Here is a 22,531-nt window from a genome sequence, read left to right as displayed (position 1 = left end):
AGCCAGAGCGGAACCATATGCACATCCTGGCAGATCCACAATTTCAACAAAAATTGGAGGTCAGATGCACAATTACATTCTCTTAGGAAAACAGTAGGTCGGGCAGTTGATAACGCATTTCAAAGTCTATTTGGTTCAAGTTCGTAACCCCATCCCTTTAAAAAAGGGTGATTCATTCCACCGTAAAACTTAAAATGCTTACAACACAGGACTTTCTAGAAGAACTATATGGGGAAAACCTTGATTGTTCTCCAGGCGAGTTGTTTTTCAGGTCCAACACCTGAAACTGATTCTGGAAAGTCCCCCACGAGACTTTCAGTCTAGTCTTATTCCTAAGCAACCTCTACCTTCCTCACCGGCCATATTCTTTTGCTTCTCCAGTTTTCAGTTCCTTAAGTCTTCAATCTTTCGGTATTAGTCCGATCAAACTTTGTCTCCTGGAACCTCTTCCTTACGTTCACCAGGAAACTCCTCCGAGAGTTCAGTGACCAAACTTGTCCTCGCTAGCGCTCCGTAATTCTACTATCCCACCACTCTTCCTCGCCTCCTTTTAGTTCCGCCCCGCCTCATTCCGGCTCTCCCTCCCCCCCCTTCCCCGCCCCCCCTCCCGGAGAAGGGCTTGCGCCTGCGCATTTTCAATTCAGGCGCTTTCCCTTCCCTGACGACCAATCCACTTCCCGCCTCCGGTCCTTGGAACACCCCTCCCCTCTGCTGAGGCCCTGGTTGGAGGCGCTGGTGGCGGTTGCCCTAGTCATTGCCTGTATTAAAGAAAAAAATCCATCGGGAGAGGAATTGAACGAGTCCCTGAGGCGGATGGCCTGCTTTTGAGATGTGAGCCCCTAGGTATCACTTCCGAGCCAAAATGAGAGCCTGAACCCGGAGCGAGGGCCGGCGACGCGGGGCCTTTCGGATTGGGTAATCGGACGGGCAGCCTTTTCCTTTTCCCCACCCTCCGCCCCGCCCCCCTGGCAGCCGGGCCGCGTTGGTGAGTGGCGGGCGGGAGGGCCGGCGGGCGGAGGGAGGAGGGGGAGCTGAGGGGAAGGCGGGCCCTCGGCTGCGAGATAGGTGGGGGGAGGGGAGGGGAGAGCCCGAGCGCTGGAGTTGGTGCTGGGAAACCCGGGGCTAATGTTGACAACAGGCTCTAGGTGAGTCCCAGGGAACCTCCTTCCCCTCCGCTCCGGCGATGGGTAAGATCTGGCGCCGAGGGGTACCGGCCTGGACTCCTCCTCCCGGAGGGACCCGAGAGGCGGGCGACTCCGCACTCCAGCTCTCCGGGGGCGGCGAGCAGTGGAGGGACCAGCGGGTCGGACGTCGTTCTCCCCAGACCCCTCTCCCGGAGGGGCTGGTCAATGTGGGGGATCTCTGGGCCGGGCCGGGGCCGGCGTGAGGGGCGGCAGGAGAGCTGCCTGCCCCACATGCCTGGGCCGGGCCTCGGGGCTGGAGGCGGGGGAGCCTGCTGTGGAGGGGGCAGGTTTTCGGGGGCGTGGAGGAGTGCGGAGAGAGGCTGGGGCGAGCTCCGGACTCCCGGAGGGAAGCGGGGACGGGGACGTGGGACGGTGGAGAGTCACCGGACGCACCCGGGAGGCTGCGGGGCTGAGGGAGTGTGGGGCGAGAAGTTAGGGTTAGGGCTAGGATGCCCCCCAAGGATATGGGAGTTGTGGCCGGGAAGTCTGTCAGTGGTGGGACGCTGAGCCACAGCGGAGGTTTGTGGGAGATTTGTGGGAGATGCGTGTGCAGGGGAAGAGGCTTGGGGTGGACCCGCGGATGGTGGCGAGTGGGGCTGTCAGGATTTACTTCCTTTTAATCAGGTAGGCAGGTTGAGTCTTCGCCTCTTCCCTAAGGCTCTCAGTGCTCTCTTACTAGTACTGTTGAACTAAGGCGATCACATGATGTTTGGTGTGGTAAGCTAAGCAGAGGCTGCTTACAGGTTTGGGGGTACGCATGGTAGCGACTAACCCTGCTCCCTTAAAAAACTTACATGTAGTGACTGACACATTGGACGAAAGTAAGACTGTTACTGACCCTTCTCGTTTGTCATAGTTTTTAGGTGTTCATAAAAGTCGTACAAATCGACAGGAAAGCCATTTTTGAGCTGTGGTGAAATTTCTGAAAATTGTGAATGAGTCTCATATATATAAGGACTTTGTAAAAGAATAAAGTCAGAGACTGGAAGATATCTCTGTGCTGTTCTACCTTTAGAACATTTTGAGTTCAAAACACAGACTTGAAAGGTAAACTAGCATTCTCTTACTCGGTAGTATTTTCAGAGCAGTCTAATTGTGATTTCATACATAGACCATATGGTACCTAGCAAAGTTATAGCTTTATTAGGGAAACACCTCCGTTCTCTGTCCTCTCTAGTACACTGCACTGGAATCTGTTTTACTAGTAAAATCGTTTTTACTTTCTTTTGGAAGTTTAGAATATATTTAGAAGGCCAAATAAAGTAATACAGACCAAGTGTCAGGGTACTATTTTGGGAGCTAGAAAGGTGGTTTTGAACCATACTTTCCTTTTACGGGCTATCTGAATAAAATTGTATTCAGTAAAGTAGTTTGTAAGCGTTATTCATATTTCAATTTTAAGACCACTAGCTTTTATATTTTCATATAATATTACATGGGAAATTTGGAAACACCTTAAGTGAATTATTTAGCAGTTGTTAAAGTTTGAGTTATTAAAGTAAGAGTTTATTGTTTTATTAAATATGTGCTCAATTTAATTTTTTAAAATTGGAAAGATACAGATGTGTACCCATTGGCTTCATGCTTGGTTTCTAGTTTATTTGGTTTTTAAAATCCTTTGAGTCTGTGAATGTAGTGGAAAAGAGAGAGAACTGGGTAGCCACTGGGCAGATGATACTGCCTTCAACACTCATTGTGAAAGCTGAAGCTTGGAGTGGGTAAAATCTGACAGTCCTGATTCTAAGGGTCTCTCATCTTGTAATGGTCTTTTTAGTATTAGGCGTGAAAGAGAATTGACATTTATTTAATGGCTATCTTTATGGTAGCTACTGTACTCTGAGTTTAGTAACTCTTTAAGATAGGTAGCAATAGCTCCATTTTATTGATGAATAACTAGAATAAACAGAGGAGTTAAGCTGTCTGATTTCCATAGCTAGTAAGGTATAGAGTTGGAAGCAAACCTGAAATCCGGCTTGAAAGTTGTTTTCACAAGTTGCATTGTTGCCTGTACTTTTTGTTACAAATTTGTTAGTTGAAATTTAGTTCTAACACCAAGACTTACAGATCTTAATTGGGAATCTGTTTTCTCATCCTCTGAAACATGATTTGTCTCAATTTGTCATTGACTATTACCATCTATTAGTGTGGTAGTTATTTACATTTAAATGAATTTTGGAGAGTCACAAAAGTTTGGGACCCTGTTGAGATTATAAATGATGATCTTTCATGGATTTGTCAATTAAAAAGCGAGTTTGTTGATGTTTTAGAAGAATTTAAGATTTAATTTGTAAGCAACACCTTAGCTATAAATTCTGATGTCCTCATTTTTGTTGCCTGAGATTTGTATGTTCTTGTCATCCTTGAAATATCTTGTTGATACTTCAAGTCACAAAATTCAAATTTCCTCGCTTTTTTTGCATTTAATGATTAATACTCTTAAGTAAAATTGTATTATTACCTTAGACATGATGTTGCCTCTGTACTTTCAGCCAGTGTGCCAGTAAGTTAAAACCATTATGTAGCAAGTGCTTAACCATTATCAGAGACTCCACTGAGATTCACAATTCTATGATTTGTCATAGTCAAGTGTCTGTGATCAAGTCTTCCATTTCACAGTTGGGTACTCACAGGGTTCTTAACTTTGTTAAGACTGTGGGTTCACACTCCAGTTCTACCACCAGCTGTGCAGACCTTGGTCAAGTTACATGCTTAAGTCTCAATTTACTCATTTATAAAACAGGGAAAATAATACCCACCTCATAAAGATTTTAGTATCAAGTGAGAATGTACATACAATGTTTAGTGTGGTACCCATGACTAGCTATTGGTGGTATACTGTTTGAAAGTTTATTTTAGAGTGTGGCATTTTCACAATTAAGGTGGGTATATACTGGAAATAATAAAGTAAAAGAAAAAGGGGGAGGCTGAAGGAGGTGAAGACTGTGACTACTAAGCTGTCTATATACCTTCAGAATTCTGGTCTAGGTTGTTTTTCTGGTATAATAGTTGAGCATGTTCAAGTAAATTTCTTACTTGTTTATACTTTATTTATTGTTGCAAATGTTTTAGCAATTAGCCTGGGGTTTCGTGCTATAATTTAAATGCTGTAGTTGAAAATATGTAAGAATACTATGTATAGCCTTAACTTTAAGACACCAAGAAGTTTAAGTAATTTTACACCTTGTAAATTAAATTGTAGTTTTCTTATATGGAATTTATAGATTATTTAGAAATTAAAACATAAAAGTATTGCCCAAAAAATTTATATTATTAGTTCTAGGTAGAGAAATATATTTTTAGAAAACTCCTATGTTTTGGTGAGATATACAGGTTTTTCTCCTTCTGATATTTGTAGTTTCCAGTTAAGGGTGTGATTTTGTTTAGTGCTGTCCAAATAGCACTTTCTATGATGGTGGAAATGTTCAGTATCTGTACTGTTCTTTCTGCTAGGTAGCCACTAGGCATGGGGAACTGAGGACTTGAAATATGGTGGTCCTGAGGAACTGAATTATAGATTTTATGTGTAAGTGGCTTAGTGCAGTGGTTCTTCAGCCAGTGATACTTTTATCCCTCAGGAGCATTTATTAGTATCTGAAATAATTTTTGTTGTCATATCTGTGGAGGGACTGAATGGAAGGCACAGAGGTGCTTAGTTGCTTCAGGAATATAGGATAACTTTTCTGTTCTACAAAGAGTGAATTATCCTGTAGGCTGGGGATATAGCTCAGTGGTAGAGTACTTACCTTGTAGGCAGAAAGCTTGGGTTTCATTTCAATTCTTTATCACTGCTAAACAAACCAACACCAGGCTTGCTCTAAATGGTAGTAGTGCTGAGGTTTAGAAACTCCTGTGCCACTGGCTGCCCTACTGACAGATGTAGAACAGAATATACAGATTTAGTAATCATTATGTTTATAAATATTGCCTTGTACTAATGAGATTGAAAGCATGGTCTGATTTTAGATAATAAGTTTTTTTGTTTTAAAACTTTAATAATGGGGTAAAATTTGTGACCCTTCCTTTCTCTGTCCATTAATTTGTAGGTAGCAAGCGTTTTTGCTTTATACCTATTCTCTTGTATAAACACATCCCATGAATTTTATATAAAATAGTAAAATAGTATCTTTCTCTCTTCCCTTGTCCTTTGGGGTTGTTGAGGGTTGAACCAGGTCTTCACTCATGCTAGATAGCATTCTCTCATGGAGCGACAATCACAGCAAAAGAGACAAACTTCCTTACTTGTTTCACTGTGCCAAGGATCAAATTCAGGGCCTAAAATTCAGGGCTTAGCATTCTTCCACTGAGCTACATCTCCAGTGCTCAGTTTCTTATTCTTTTAAAAACTTAAAAAAAAAAAAAAAAGATTTACTTAATTTATTTAGTGTATGTGGAGGTCAGATGCCAACTTGTAAGAATTGGTTCTCCTTCCACCATGTGGGATCCTGGGATGGTCAGACTTGGTAGGGCCACCTTGCCAGCCTATCTTTTTTTTTTTTTTTTTTTTTTTTTTTAAAGTTACGGACTTAACCATATAGCTGAAATTGGTGTGCAATTCACTATATAACACAGGTTGACCTCTTAACTCATGGCAGTCTCCTGCCTTGGCCTACAGGGTATTGCTCTTAACACACATAAAAAACTTGGGTTTAAACTTACTCCTGATGTTTCCAGTTGCAGTGATGAATTGTTTTGGAGTTGATTGTGGTTGGAGCTGGATGATGTGTCTAGAATTTCCAAATGTGCTACCACTCTTTCGTTATGCTTTATTTTTTGAGACTGGCTGTCTTGAGCCCTGGTTATCCTGGAACTTGATAAGTAGATCAGGATGGCCTAGAACTCATGGAGATCTGCCTGCCTCTGCCTTGCAAAGTGCTGAGATAAAAGTGTGCACCACCATGTCCAACCCGCTTTTATGCTTGAATGTTTCCTTAACCAAACCAAACAAAAATACTTAGATATAGAAATAACTAATAATGATAAAATGTGGAATGTAACTAACAACTTTTTTAGTGTTGCTGGAGATTGAGTCTTATGCATGCTTAGGCAAGCTCTTTACCACCAGTACTCTCCTAGCTCCCCAAGGCATTATTTTTCGTCACAGCAATATTACTTTGAATGCATTTTCAAATTTCATAGTTGCCAAGCTTCATATGTTTGTTTAAAATATAATGTCATATCATTAAGTAAAAGCTTCTCTGCCCACAGTACTGACATTCTTTACTCTTACAGATTGTCCTGGGTCACATAATGCCAGCTGAGCGTAAAAAGTCAGCAAGTATGGAAGAAAAAGAATCTTTACTAAACAACAAGGAGAAAGACTGCAGTGAAAGGCGGCCAGTGAGCAACAAGGAGAAACCAAAAGACGATCTCAAGATCCCTGCCAAGAAGGAGGTCAGTAAAGTCCCTGAAGACAAAAAGAAGAAACTTGAAGAAGATAAGAGAAAAAAGGAAGACAAGGAACGCAAGAAAAAAGAGGAAGAAAAGGTGAAGGCAGAGGAAGAATTAAAGAAGAAGGAGGAGGAAGAAAAGAAGAAACATGAAGAGGAAGAGAGAAAAAAGCAGGAAGAGCAGGCCAAACGGCAGCAGGAAGAAGCAGCTGCTCAGCTGAAGTAAGAACCCTTAGTTAGGCGGGAAAGAGTCAGTGGATGGTTGTTTCCGATAAAGCACTGCCTGCAGCTTGGTGGGGTTTGGGAGGATGTTAGCTTGTTTGATTAGTTCTCCCCCAGACTAGGGCCACGTTTGAGGTGCTTTACATATTGCAGTCCTTAATGTTTTATGAGGTCTAGGGTGAGCTGGGATTTTTGTTTGCCAAAGCTTTTCTCATGGAGCTTCCCCCTTGCCCCTCAATGGCAAGGATTCAACCTTGAACCTTCTACAGGGTAGGCAAGTGCTCTTCCACTAAGATTTACTTTGCAATACACTTTACAAACCCTCAATCGCTCCTTGATTTATTTATTTTAATATATATTTTTTATTTATGTGTGTGTCAGTGTGTATCGTGTGTGCAGATGACCCAGGAGGCCAGAAGAAGGCATCAGATCCCCTGGAGCTGTACACAGGTGGTTGTGAGTCACCTGATATGGGTCCTAGGAACCAAGCTTAGGTCCTCTGGGAGAATGGCAAGTCTTCCCTTAACCACTGAGACATTTCTCCAGTCTCAGTCTCTCCCTTTTTAATAAGAGAGGTCTGGAAGGCAGTAGTAGTGGCCAGAATATTCACAACCATCATTCTTAAGAATTTCTTGCTTACTTTTCTTCCAAAACTAATTTTTTTTTTTTTTATCAGACTCAGTTGTCAGGCTTGTGTAGTAAGCACTTTTACCTGCTGACCCATCTAGCTGAAATTTTAATTGGTAAACATACTTGATTTCACAGTACTTTCCTTTGCCCCTTCAAAGTTAGTTTTGTTTGTTTGTTTGTTTTTGAGACAGGGTCTCACTATGTATGTAGGTCTGGCTATCCTGGAACTCACAATGTTGGCTGGCCTCCAACTCAAGAGATTTGCCTTCTCTGTCTCCCAAGTGCTTGGATTAAAGGCATGCACCATAACACACCTGGTTTCAAAGAGCGTTTAAAATAACCGAAAACAACCATTTTTGTTATTGTTGGAAATTTTTATTACTTTTATTATTTTATGTGTACAAGTGTTTTGCCTGCATGTTTGTCTATTTACCACATGCACACAGTGCTAGCTGAGGTCAGAAGAGGGTGTTGGAGCCTCTGGAACCAGTTATAGATGGTTGTAAGTCACCCTGTGGGTGCTGGCAACTGATTCCAGGTCCTCTGGAAGGACAGCTGGTGCTCTTAACTGCTGAGTCAACTCTCTAGCCCCACTACCAACCTTTTACTGGAAAAATTTTAAGTATTTACAATAATAAAATGTTATGACAAACAAGTCTTAGCCCACATCCCTCTCTGTGTTAATCAACAATTACCTACTTTTTTCCAAGAAATTATTTTACTTTTCAGTGGTGTTGGACTTGAACCCAAAGCCTTAGTGTTTGAAAGGAAAGCACTCTGTCATGGAGCTGTATCCCCCAGTCCTTTCCTAAATTATTTTAAAGCATTGTGTTACTTGCCCATAAGGATTTTATGTTTTCAATATAGGAGAAAATTGATTTGCTTAATTCAAATACATGAGTTAGACTTTTGTTTTTTAATTTTCATTACAAGTCCTGTAGTTTATGTGACCGAAAGATTTCTATATTCAAATGCAACCAACCCCTCTGATAATACATCCTAACTTTCAGCAGGGGGTAGGAGTGGGGCATGGAGGTAGAATAGACTATTTAAGAAGTGATTAATGTCAGGAAGAGGAAAATTACTTTTTTGCAGATTTATATTTTAAAATATATATTCTAAAATCTTAAAATCAAATTGTCTCTTGTTTCCACTACTGGCCCAAGTCTTTACTTCCCTTTAAATTTATTCTCGCCGGGCGGTGGTGGCACACGCCTTTAATCCCAGCACTCGGGAGGCAGAGGCAGGCGGATCTCTGTGAGTTCGAGGCCAGCCTGGGCTACCAAGTGAGTTCCAGGAAAGGCGCAAAGCTACACAGAGAAACCCTGTCTCGGAAAAAAAAAAAAATTTATTCTATCTTCTGAGTGAAACAATGGGTGTCAGCTTTTAGCTAGTCTTTTAGGTTAAATTGAGTTTACTTGCATTCATTCAAGGAGTTTAAGCCGGTAGAACTTCCTAAGTCATTGAAAGGACATTGAAGCTAGCACTAGATACCAAGTTCTCAGCACAAAGGAGATTTATTTGCCCCAGAGGAACAAAGGGCAGGGAATAAGAGACAAAGACCGGAGACAGAGGATGAGGGAGAAGGGAAGAGGAACAAGGGAGATAGGGAAGGGGTATTTGCCCTGGGGGACAAAGGACTGCCTCTGGATGGAGACAGATGGACGAGGCTGAGTTGGTTAATTTTGATTGGGCATGTTAAATAGTATAGTCGGCTGGGCGGTGGTGGTGCACGCCTTTAATCCCAGGACCTGGGAGGCAGAGGCAGGTGGATCTCTGTTTGAGGCCACCCTGGGCTACAGTGTGAGTTCCAGGAAAGGCTCCAAAGCTACAACAGAGAACCCTGTCTCGAAAAAACCCAAAATAATAATAATAATAATAATAATAATAATAATAATAATAATAATAGTAATAATTCAAAAAACTAAAATAATAAATAAATAAATAAGTTAATTAGTTAATTGTATAGCCAAACCGGGGTTCTTGATTGCTATACTTCAATACTTTGATAGCTGGACCTTGGTTGTCAGCCTCAGGAGGAGGAAGTGGCCAAATAGGGACTAGACCTTGGTGGCTAGTTTTAGGAATGTAATCTAACAGTTTAGCAAGGTAGAGGGAATAGGGGAGAAAGGTAAGGCAAAAACTGTTAGAGCCATAGTTGCCAGCTCTGTCAGTCATGGTTTTTCCTTTTTATTGATGTGCCTGAAGAAAAAATTTGGATTTTATTTTTGCTTTATGTATATGAGTGATTGCCAGGATGTATGTCTGTGCGTCACATGTATGCAGTATCTTAGGAAGCCTGAAGAAGGTAAGAAATCCTCTGGGACTGGAGTTCCAGATTGTTGTGAGCTACCATATGGGTGCTGAGAATTGAACCTGGGTCCTCTGGAAGAGCAGCTAGTACTCCTAACTTTAAGCCATCTCTCCAGCCCAGGATCTTCCTTCCTTTTTTTTTTTTAAGGCAGTTTTTTATGTAACTCTGGCTGGCCTTTACTAACGGTTTGATAAATGCTGAGTATGGAAAAACAATTCTTAGTAATTCAGAACATTTAAAATATATTTTATTTTATTTTTGGTTTTTCAAGACAGGCTTTCTCTGTGTAGTTTTGGAGCCTGTCCTGGAACTTGCTCTGTAAACCAGGCTGGCCTCAAACTCACAGAGATCCGCCTATCTCTGCCTCCTGAGTGCTGGGATTAAAGGTATGCATCACCGCTTCTCAGCTTAAATATATTTTATAATGGTTGTTCTTTAACTGAAATGTTTCTTGTGTCAATTTTTTTCTAATTGCCCAGTGCTTCTGTTGGACATTTTATATCATTCCCAGGCATATCATTTTATATTTTACATATTGAACCTTATGTCTTAATCAATTGAACTTTCAAATTGACAGAATGAGTAACAATTTGGATTAGTTATTTAAAATCATTCTACCACAGTAGGTGTGATAATTTACTCTGCTATTATTATATTGCGTCATTAACAAGATACCTTTGAAAGTAATGGAAGAGGTGATGAAGCAGCTCAGTGGTACCGTGCTTGCCCAGCATACGCAAAGCCCAAGGTTCTGCTGTACCACAAGATGAAAATACAAAAAAAGTAACAGTCTTTTTGTACCTTTTGTATGTACATCTTGGATTCTTTTACTTAGATCATAGTTTTTCATTGGCTTTTACTTTTAAGTGATTTATAAATGATGCTTCAAAATGTGTATTTCTATTTGTGTTTTGTCTTTTACATAGAGAGAAAGAAGAATCCCTTCAGCTTCATCAGGAAGCTTGGGAACGACATCAGTTACGAAAGGAACTCCGTAGCAAAAACCAAAATGCTCCAGACAACCGACCAGAGGAAAATTTCTTTAGCCGCCTAGATTCGAGCTTAAAGAAAAATACTGCTTTTGTCAAGAAACTAAAAACGATTACGGAACAACAGAGAGACTCCTTGTCTCATGATTTTAATGGCCTGAATTTAAGCAAATATATTGCCGAAGCTGTAGCTTCCATTGTGGAAGCAAAATTAAAAATCTCTGATGTGAACTGTGCCGTGCACCTCTGCTCTCTCTTTCACCAGCGGTATGCGGACTTTGCGCCCTCTCTGCTGCAGGTGTGGAAAAAACATTTTGAAGCAAGGAAAGAGGAGAAAACGCCTAACATTACCAAGCTAAGAACTGACTTGCGTTTCATTGCAGAATTGACAATAGTGGGAATTTTCACTGACAAGGAAGGTCTTTCCTTAATCTATGAACAGCTAAAAAGTATTATTAATGCTGATCGGGAATCCCACACTCACGTTTCTGTGGTGATTAGTTTTTGTCGCCATTGTGGAGATGATATTGCTGGACTTGTACCAAGGAAAGTAAAGAGTGCTGCAGAGAAGTTTAATTTGAACTTTCCTCCTAGTGAGATAATTAGTCCAGAGAAGCAGCAGCCTTTCCAGAATCTTTTAAAAGAGTACTTTACGTCTTTGACCAAACACCTGAAAAGGGACCACAGGGAGCTTCAGAATACTGAGAGGCAAAACAGGTGATTTTCAAATGTTTCTCAGAATTGAGAATTTATTGTGGAGCTCGTACTTAAAGTGTTTAAAGTCTTCATGCCACTGAGAGAACTAATGGAAAAGGGCTCCTTACAGGTGATTTCTTAGCATTCCAGGAAAATGTCAACAGTATCATAGTCTTAAGTACTCATGTGTAAATGTGACTCTACAATAGATTTCATTTCTGATGTTTAAAAGAAATCTGCCAAAACGGTGGTAATTTTTGCTTTGTTGATATGTTTTCTTCCTGTGGTATAAAAACAAACAAACAAACTCATGAATGTTGAGGAGTAAATTTTCTGTTTCTGTCACTTCAACTGACCAGCCAGTGTTTTTCTTTGTTTCACTGTGTCTCCTCACAGGTTTGCTTTCATGGTTTTGTGGTTAAGTTGTTACTGTCACTGCTGCTGCTTGCTCTTGTAAAGAAAATGAGTCATTCGTTAGCAGTGGTGCTTCAGATCAGAATTTTGAGAAATAGTGTATGAAGTTAGCTGTGAAAACTGTCCCTGGATAAGTTTTAAAGTGCATTGACAGGACTCTTCTTCCTGAGGGCTGCTATTTACAATTTTAAAGGTGCCTGTGGTTTGGTAAAAAGACCCTTTTAAGGAACCAGTTAAATTGTTAGAAGATACTGTAGTTACTAATGTCTGCACTGAGGACAGTTTGTGAGCATTGGGCCAACTTTAATGGGGATGTTGGTTTGATGGAGGGCTGGGGTATGCAGAAAGGAGTAATATCAGTTCCATTTAGCTGAATACTTTACCACTAGTTAAATTATGTGCTTAGGAGTCTAGAATTTCTATTGATCAACAATTGATGAGAAGACATATCTTTTTCTGTCCTCCTGAGCTTGCAGCGGGGCAGGACTAGTGTAAGTAATTACCCCTGGAAGGTGATTGATTTAACCAAAAAGACAGTGATTGTGTATGATAGTAGTAGTACAGGGTCATGTTGATGTTCAGACTATGTGAAAAGTCCTAGTGACCAAAGTCACTCAGGTGAGAATTAGACTCTGGGCAACATAGCAAAATAACATCTCGAAGAAAAAAGTAAAATGGAAACAGAATTACCGTTCTTGTTTATAGTTTTGAATGTTAATTTTCACATATTTAAATCTTCTTAATTATGATTTGCATAATGCTTTGTCATTTTCATCCTCCTTTCCCTAATACATCACAACTGACTTGTAATATAACAATTGATGAGTTTTATTGACTTCTTCATGGTTTTATAGGTTACTTTAGAGTTTATGTATTTAGTTTTAGCCTTATAGCATCCTAGTAGAGAGAAACTTCAGTGATTTAATGCCAATATGAGACACAGTCTCTGATTCCTGTGACTTCAGTTGCATATTTGCTGACTGCCAGATGCTTTCTTTTTTCAGGATAGCTATCTTCAATTCTGTACTGTTCCAATCATCTTCAGGCACTCTCACTATCCCTAGGGCATTTGTTATTTTGATTCATTCTTTTCTGTGACCACAATTGCTTTTGCTTATTTAGCTGTCTTGTCATTTGTCTTTTTGTTAGGCCTTTTTACACTGAAGCCTGCTTTTCAAATGAACTCCTGTTGTTTTTTTTGGGGGGGCGGGGAGACAAGGTCTCTGTAGGTAGCCTTGGCTGGCTTCAAGCTTTCCCAAGCTGGCCTCATCCTCTGAGTGGTGGGACTAAAGGTGTGCACCCCTACACCTGGTTCAAGTGATCTACTTTTAAGGTAGTTCTTTACTTTGAACTAGTGCAACTTTTTATCCTGAATACACACTTGCTGAACTCTTTATTTTTTGAGGTGGTATCTCACTCTGTTTTCTTAACTCAGACTTATTTAGATGATTTGGATATGCTATTTTAGCCTAATGATTTTGCAAATGATTTTATGTGTGTTATTAAATACTCAGGTTAGTAAATGGGTTGGTTGGTTGTTTTTCAAGACAGCATTTCTCTGTGTAGCCCTGTCCTGGAACTAGCTCTGTAGACCAGACTGGCCTTGAACTCACAGATGTGCGCCACCAACGCCCAGCAGTAAATGGGTTCTTATCTGCTTGTCCACCTACAGTTTTGATAGACATATCTTCTGTTCATTTATTATTGTGGCCTTTCTTGAAAAACTTACCTGCTTTGAAAACAGAACTGTTTATTTTTTATATTTTTTGGTTTTTTGAGACAGGGTTTCACTGTGTAGATTTGGCTGTCTGGGAACTCACTCTGTAGACCAGGCTGGCCTGCCTCTGCCTCCCAAGTGTTGGGATTAAAGGCATATGTCATCACTGCCCAGTAATAACAAAACTATTCATCTATAGTTTTAGAGTTTACTTCCAGGGTAGATTGACATGTAATCTCTTGGAAGTCATTTGTACTAGCATACTTTGTCTACTTACAGATGCAATAATTTGGGGATGTGAAAATCTTAATAGAAAATATTTGATATCTGGCTTAGTAAGTTACTTAGGGCTCAAGATACTTTCAGTTGCTAATCAACTTCAATAGTGAAGACGCAGATAACCTCACTGAGGAAAAAAATTAACTTGGGAAATGGATCAGTGTGGAATCCCTTTCTCCTGAAAAGGCTCATTACAGTTTACTTCTGAAGTAATCAGTTTTTGAAAGTTTCTCCTTTGAAAACATGACCTAGTACTTGCTTACATAGGAAAAAAATCAATCATGGACAATAGTTTCTCTTAGGTGAGATATCCTAGAAAACTGAGTAATAAGTGAACTGATACTTCAGACTCACATGTAATTAAAATTTTTTTTAATCCATCCAGTGTCTTAGGAAAATTATATGCACTATTTTCAGTCTAAGAGTCATAAATGCTTTTAGTAATTTTACTGTTTGTTAGAAAGCACTGTTCTTAGAGCTTAGGAAATCTTACTCTGTGCATTAAAAGTTTATACTTAAAATTTGATTCAACCAATTTTTTTTGTTGCTGTCTTTTGGAGTCAGTTTTATTGTGTAACCCATACTGCCCTCCAGCTCAATAGCCTCTTTATTTCAACCTTCCAGGTATTGATATCAGGTGTGTGCCACCAGAGCAGTTCTGTCCATCTAATTTTTAAACATAAACTGACTCAGAATTTCTGGTGCTTTCTTGGCCAGGCTCAGTGGCGCACACATTAAAACCCGCCTGGGAGGCAGAGGCATGCCGATCTCTTGAGTTTGAAGCTAGCCTATTCTATAGAGCAAGTTCCAGGACAGCCAGGACTACACAGAAATCCTGTCTCGAAAAACAAAAAAAATTCTGGTGCTTTCTTAAAGTCTCTGGAATGAATGACTATTAGTGATAATGAGTTTTCTAAGTATTCTTTTCTCATATGTTGTCCTATAGTGTATACATTAATACTACTTCTTAGCTCTGAAGAATTTACAGTTTTGACTAGCAGTGGAGTTAGAGTAAGGTGAATTTTGACAAATTTGAATTATAAATGTTTTTTGCTTTACAAATATCATGTTTTATTATACAATTTGCTTAAGTGATCTTAAGCAGCTCTGGGAAGTAACAGCATGTATTGATTTTAAAATTAATATTTGCCAATTGGAGTTTATATATAGCTTTATATGTATGCTTGGTAAGTGTTGCCTTCTGTTGTATGCAATGATCATTATGTTATAGAGGTCTTACTAGTTTTTGACATTTAATGAAATTGAAGAACTACTTAATTTTTAGTAAATATAATAATGTTATAATTAACAGAAAATTTTCTTTAATAGAGTGAAATAATATATTGAAATATTAAGTAGTCATTTTCAGTACTTAATTTTTTGGGGGACGGGGTGCTGGGACAAAAGCCAGGGTTTATTCAGGTACCTCTATCACCAAACCCTAAAGAAGCTGTTTTCCGCCTGTGGGTCATGACCCCTTTGAGAAGTCAAACTATCCTTTTACAGGGTAGACCTGTAAGATGCCTAAGATCCATCAGAAAACAAAAACATTTACATTATGATTCATAATAGTAGCAAAATTACAGTTATGAAGTAACAATGAAAATAATTTTATGGTTGTGGTCACCACAATATGAGGAATTGTATTAAAGGGTCTCAGCATTAGGAAGGTTGAGAACCATTGCCCTAAAGTTTATTAATCCCTTCCCACCCTGGTAATTGATGTAAAGAGTAGCAAGTTTTGTTTTAACACCTTTAAATTAGTTCTGTCCTGATTGCTCATATCATTGGCAGTAAGTGATTTGATTTTAAAGTTTAGTCAAAGATGTAATGAATGTAAACATTCTCCATTGTTAATAAAATCAGAAAAGTAGTACTAGTTTGACTGATGTTGAAACTTAAATGTACTGATTTGAAATTAAGTAATGCTTTTACTCTACTTTCCTTCAAGTGGGTTTTACCTATTCTTACAGGTTGATCAGTTCATAATATTTACACACTATATTTTGGCGGGTATAGTTTAATCCCAGCACTCAGGCAGAGGCGGGCAGATCTCTGTGAGTTGGAGGCCAGTCTGGTGAGTTTCAGAGCAGCCAGATCTACATAGTGCGACCTTGTCTTGAGAACAGCAACAAGGAAAGATATTGACTCACTGAATTTTCTCCTTAAGCAAGCTCTAACAGTGTTAAATGAACCCTACATTGTCACCTCTTCTTAGGTTTAACTTTGTTTAAATGATTTGACATAGTAATTGAACAAATATTTGAATAAGTACTATTATATTGCTAGTGTCTTTTTATGAAATAAAATAACCATAACAAAATTAAAATGAGATTGTAAGAAATTTAGTATAATTCTAGAGCATATTTTTGTGATGATTTGACAATGCAGGAGCAAATGAGAGGTTAAAAACACAAAATTTTTTCTTGGTTTAGTCATGACCATATTTTCAAGGTTTTATGTGTCCTATTTTTTTGTTTTTTTGAGGCACGGTTTCTCTATGTAGCCCTGGCTGCCCTGGAATTCACTCTGTAGACCAGGCTGACCTTGAACTCAGAGATCCACCTGTCTCTGCCTCCCGAGGGCTGAGATTAAATTGTGTGTTCATACAGCCTGGCAAGGATGTTTGTATTCTTGCTGAAGTTTTTAAAAATTTGACTTCTAGAAGATCAAAATAATATTTGGCATTTAAGTTTCTTACCTTTTACAATGACATTGGTACTTTTTCCTCCCATGAAAACACCATTTTCTATCAGTATAAGGTGTCATATGTATAATCTTACTGATGTCTTCACAATATCCCTAAAGGAAATACCTGTATTTTGAAGGTGACTGATGGAGGAATTTGAGGACTTGCCCAAGGAAATGTGAAGAGCCAATGACAAAATCAAGTTATTTTTTTCAGTGCTGTATTTCTCATAGCTATACAGCACCCATTGTTGTCACTACAGGTACTATTTTATAGAATTTCTGCCTAGCTACTCAGTCCTTCCCAACTCAGATGCCAGCCAGAGGGAATTCCTTTTTTGGTTAAAAAGAGGACTTAAAGTAAGCACCTTGCGGGGCTGGAGATATGGCTCAGAGGTTAAGAGCACCGGCTGCTCTTCCAGAGGTCCTGAGTTCAATTCCCAGCACCCACATGGTGGCTCACAACCATCTGTAATGAGATCTGGTGCCCTCTTCTGTATACATAATAAATAAATAAAAAAAAAAAAAAAAAAAAAGTAAGCACCTTGCTTTTGGTGGCTTGCTTTTGGTATGTACAGTTAAGAGGGATTGTAATTCTAATATAATGTCCAAAATAGATTAATTTTAGAGGCATCATGGTCTAGTTTTTAATAATGCAGACTAGAACTCTAGAGTACTTGGGTTCAAATCCTAGACCTGTCATTTGCTCTGTATTATTGGGCAAGTTACCTCACACACTTGTGCTTCAGCATTCCTATCCTTCAAATGGAGAAAATAGTGGTGTTCTACTTCTGATGTAAATGTGGGTCATATAGTGAATTCATATGTGGAAAAGTATTTTAACAGCATCTGTCACTACTTTAAGGGCTTTGTGAAAATGTTTGTTACTTAATATATTGACAGTTTGATCTTTCTGAAAAACTTCTGAGTCATTATTGTTTTGAAAATTGGTATGTTAGTCTTTTTAAACATCAATGTTTAAACATTGAACTCTGATAGGCTTACCTCAGATTTGCTGAGCTATGCTCATAGCTCCCTTAAAAAATTTATTTTTAAGACAGTTTAAAGCAAATAAGCAATCAATACAATAATAAAAAGTAATAACAAGTCCAATCATAAAAGTGAGAAATCGGAAAAGAAAAAGTATGCCTTTTATTATGAGGCATTAATGGATTAATGTTTGATTCAAATGTTAACTACTTGATATGTTCTGTCAGTGTTACAATAGTAACATTAAAAAAACCACTTCAAGGTTGGAGAGATGGCTCAGTGGTTAAGAGCACTGGTTGTTCTTCCAGAGGTCCTGGGTTCAATTCCCAGCAACCACATGGTGGCTCACAACCATCTACAATGGGATCTGAAGCCCTCTTCTGTCATGAAGATGTATAGGAAGACAGAACACTCACACACATAAATAAATCTTAAAAAAACAAAACAAAACACTAAACTGAGTGTGGTAGCCCAAGCCTTTAATCCCATCACTCTGGAAGCTAAGATGGGCAGAGCTCTGGGAATTTGAGGACACTTTTGATGATTGGTTTCTGTGCTTAAAGTCATAATAGTCTTATTGTGTGCTGTAGATTCAATCAATGAACTGTTTAATAAGTGTGTTAGATAAGTGATCAAATTAGATAGCACTTTGGGTTCTGTTTGTAACAAAACTCATAATTCTACTCTTTGGTATCCTGTTCTGTTTACCAAGTTCTCCATGTATGATGTAGTTAAAAAACAAACCAAAATCTTAGTTTTTATTTTCCTAAGAGCTCTTTTACTGAATACTTAATCTAAATACATTTTTATTAAACAATTAGATAAACTAGTGTTGTTAAAGAATTTGATCATGGTCTGGGTTTGGTGCATGCCTGTGATCCATAGCATTCAGGATGCAAAGGCAGGAGGATTGCTGATTCCAGACCATCTGGGTATTATATTTAATTGAAGGCCAGGCTACACTACAAGGCCCACTGACCTCTCCCTCCCTCCCTCCTTTCCTTCCTTCCTTCTATTCTAGTGGTTGAGCCTAGGAGCTCATGGGTGTTAGACAAGTGATCTACCACTGAGCTATAGCCCTATCACTGAGACCCTGCCTCTAAAACGAAACAAAACAACAACAAAATAATTAAGATTTGAGGGAGGGTTAAGGAGTATCTCTGAAGTGTTAAAGCCTTTTTAAGGTATATTTTATTTTATGTGTATTTTGCCTCCATGTATGTTTGTTCACCACATACATGCATGGTGCTCACAGAGTGAGAAAAGGTGTTAGACCCTTTTGAATTGTTACAGATAGTTGTGAGCCACCATGTGGGTGCTGGGAATCCAACTCAGGTTCTCTGGAAGAGGAGCAAGGGCCCTTAACTAGCGAGCCATCTGTTTTTATTTTATTTTATATGTATGGATGTTTTGCTTGCATATGTGTCTACACTGCATGTATGTTTGGTCATCCCCAATTTTAAAGTTTTAATTTGGTCCCAGTGGAACTGTAGAAGAATCAGAATCTAGATACATGGAATTAAATTTAATCATTGATTTGAATCATGTTCAGTTGATAAGTGCAAAGTCCCAGGCAAGTACATGAAGTTGATCCTGAAGTAGCTCTGTTTTCAGTTGTGATAAAATGACTATCACTTCACTTTTTTTGTGCCAGAAATTTTTAGTATTGTTTATTTTAATGGACTTTATGTATGCTCTTCAGATGGCCAGAAGGTTAAAACTTCTTAAAGAAATACATTTCTAGACTGTATTCTAGCCTTCCCCCACCCTGGTTTTATTTTTAGGGGATTTTTCCCCAAAATACTGTAATAGTGTTACATCTTTCTTTCTTAAGAAGAAATTGTGTGTGCACGCACAGGTTCTGTAGTGCATGTGTGGCTAGAGGACAACGTGTGGAAGTTACTCTCTCCTTCCATCGTGTGTATCCCGGGAACTTAACTTGACCGTCAGACTGTGTGGCAGGCACTTTACCCTTTGAGCCATCTTGCTGACCCCAGTGTTGCACGGTCATTTTCTTTAGCTGTACTGAGATGTCTTAGAACCGTGATTCTCTTTCCTAACAGAATTTACATGAGATTGAACTCCAGTTTTTATCACCTCTGATAATAATTTGCACATTATTAATTACATTTATGGGTGGGGGTGGGGGTGTACATGCTGCAGTGCACATCCATTTTTCTCTTTAACTTTATGGGTCCCAGAGATAGAAATTGGGTTTTCAGACTTGATGGCAAATGTGCTGGCTGACTATTTTGACAATCCATTGTGAATATTTGAATCATTTATTTGTTTTAACTAAAAACTTTTCCAAATTTGTTTTAGAACTGACTAAATAGTCTAAGAAGTTCATAATAATGTTAATAGTTTCTTTCATGAATATACATATTTTTTAATTTTTAAAATCCATGAGCTTATTGAAATAAACTTTTATTTTGCTTGTCACATTACTTTGAAGTAAATAACAGGGAAAACTTTTAAGACAATAGTTTTGGTCTTTATCGAGAAATGCTTTTAGCCTAGATAATCATGGTTAAACTGTTTTGACAGAGTTGCTAATACATTTTTAAATCATAAGAAAATTAGTGAAAATTTTTAATTTATTTTAAGCGTATCTGGTAGTAAATTATTTTTCCCTCCATTACTCTCTCCATTACTTTTTTTTTTTGGTGTTCCTATGGTTGAAGTCCAGGGCTGTGTGCATACTAGGGAAGTGTTCTCCCACAGAGTCACACCCCTGATCTCAACATTTCTCACTGTAAATCCAAGTAAGATTTGGGAAAGTAAAGAAATGATTGATTTAGTGAATCCAGCTTATAATGCCAGCTGATACTCCAAATATAAAACTAGTATTTGTTACACACAGAAAAGGTTTTCCTAGGTGAGTAATTTGCGATGTTTGGAGATTGTTCTAAGTAGGCAGGGAAAAGTGAGTGTAGGCATGGTTTTCACTTTATTTTCTGTGACTTTTAAGAGGATAACACCTCAAAAAATAAGTGTTTATTTAGTTTATAAGAATACTCAAATGCTAAGCAATTATAAACTTTACTTTTGGGAATGCTTTAATTTATAATTCATAGTTGGCTTTTAAAAGCCTATATTGAAAGTTGGGTGTGATAACACAACCCAGCACTTGGGGGCGGGGACAGGGGGATCATGGAGTTGAAGGCCAGCCTTGGCAACAGTAGTGAGCTTGAAACCAGACTGGACTACTTGAGACCCAATTTCATCCAACCTATAAAACTTTTGTTGTATGTACAGTATTGTTTATAAATACCAATTATACTACAAATACATATTTAGAACAAATTGAATCCTTCTGTATAAGTCTTAACTTTATGTTAATATGGTGGGAATTTTGATTTATACATATTGGTTATTTTCTAATAGTTTTACATTAGTAATCAAGAATGACTTATTGGTACTTTTGTGAAGTAGGAAAAATTATATCCTTGGGCTTCCCCATGAAAGCCTGGACTTGAGTAAGTGGGCTGATCACTTACTGTTTATCCATTGAATAAATAACCAGTACTGTAAATTGAAAACTGACTATATGGGAAAAAATGGATTTTTACAAAAGGTAATCTTGATTCAAATCATAGAAGTTTATGGATGACCAATTCTGATTTTGAACCTTTTATATTTAGAAACTGACTTTTATGAATGTGAGTATTTTTGGGTAACAGTATGTCTTAGGAAAGTATAATATAACAAAATAACAACATTGGTTATTTTACAGTAAATTGTTAAATACATTTTCTTATGAAATCATTATTGAGATATAAGGATAATTGTTTCTTTTCATGACATGTTGCTTTTAAAACCAGTTAGTGAATTGGAATTAAATTTTTGGTTGACCATATGTCAGAAGGTTCTGTACTTGTAACAGAATACTAAATTATCTTTTGTTGTTTAGTAAAGTTAAATACTATGATGATTCTGGATGCATACTTCTCAATCTTTGAGTAAACTTAATTGCTTGGGTGATTTTTTTGTTGTTGTTGTATTTTAATTTTCAGATATAGCCAGAGAACGTGAGATTAAAAAAAAATAAGTTAGCAAAGATCATTATGTTAAATTTCAGTGGTAAGATCAGATTTCATGGACCATTTTCCATGATCTTGTCTACTTTGACAAACTTATCAGTTTATTTCGTCATTGTTTATAGGCGTATTCTGCATTCTAAGGGCGAGCTAAGTGAAGATAGGCATAAACAGTATGAAGAATTTGCAATGTCTTACCAGAAGCTGCTGGCAAATTCTCAATCCTTAGCAGACCTTTTGGATGAAAATATGCCAGATCTTCCTCAGGACAAACCGACACCAGAAGGTAAGATACTAACTACCCGGGGACTCTGTGTGTGTGTGTGTGTGTGTGTGTGTGTGTGTGTGTGTGTGTGTGAGAGAGAGAGAGAGAGAGAGAGAGAGAGAGAGAGAGAGAGAGAGAGAGAGGCGGTGGGGGGGGCAACTTTGGAGTTCTCTGCTTTCACTGTATTAACCTTGAGATTGAGCTCAGGTCATCAAGCTTGGCAGCAAGCATATTTGCCCATTAAGTCATCTTGCCAGTGCACTATATCCTTAATCATGATTTTTTTTAAAGCAGTTTTTATGTATATGTGTGGGAGAGTATATCTTTGTGATGTATGTGTGCACATGTATGTGAAGGGACATAAGAACATGTATGTACGTGTATATGGAGTTCAGAGATAAATGTCAGGTGTCTTCCTTAGTTTCTACCTGTTTGTGTATGTGTGTGTTTGGTTTATGCATTTATGGATGGTTTGGTGCACATATGAGTTGAGGCCAGAGATTGATGTCAGGTGTCGTCTTCTTACTTTTTCCTTCCTTCCTTCCTTCCTTCCTTCCTTCCTTCCTTCCTTCCTTCCTTCCTTCCTCCCTCCCTCCCTCCCTCCCTCCCTCCCTCCCTCCCTTCCTTCCTTCCTTCCCTCCTTCTCTCCCTTTCCCCCTTCCCCCCCCCCCCTCCCTCCCTCCTTCCTTCCTTCCACATTCCTTTCCTTATTCTCT

General features: G+C 38.7%; 1 protein-coding gene across 7 annotated transcripts in view; it reads left to right on the top strand.

Moving 5' to 3' along the window:
* The first annotated feature begins 964 nt into the window (after positions 1–964).
* The window catches only part of Upf2 (UPF2 regulator of nonsense mediated mRNA decay), a 121,692-nt gene continuing 100,125 nt past the window's right edge, over positions 965–22,531 (top strand). For 4 of the 7 annotated variants that reach the window (XM_028891689.1, XM_028891682.1, XM_028891718.1 and 1 more), the window contains exons 1-4: positions 1,059–1,145; positions 6,414–6,793; positions 10,664–11,443; positions 21,676–21,836. In XM_028891689.1, coding sequence (XP_028747522.1) covers positions 6,432–6,793; positions 10,664–11,443; positions 21,676–21,836 — 1,303 coding nt within the window. In that variant the 5' untranslated portion in view covers positions 1,059–1,145; positions 6,414–6,431. Of the gene's footprint in view, positions 986–1,058; positions 1,146–1,166; positions 1,188–2,040; positions 2,232–6,413; positions 6,794–10,663; positions 11,444–21,675; positions 21,837–22,531 lie in introns of those variants that run through there. The other 3 variants (XM_028891709.2, XM_037205975.1, XM_037205974.1) reach the window with 3 other exon arrangements.

This window comes from Peromyscus leucopus, chromosome 5 (assembly GCF_004664715.2).
Source record: "Peromyscus leucopus breed LL Stock chromosome 5, UCI_PerLeu_2.1, whole genome shotgun sequence".
NCBI classification, from domain to species: domain Eukaryota; kingdom Metazoa; phylum Chordata; class Mammalia; order Rodentia; family Cricetidae; genus Peromyscus; species Peromyscus leucopus.
Note: the sequence above shows the minus strand (reverse complement) of the source record. Positions and strands in the feature narration are given on the sequence as shown.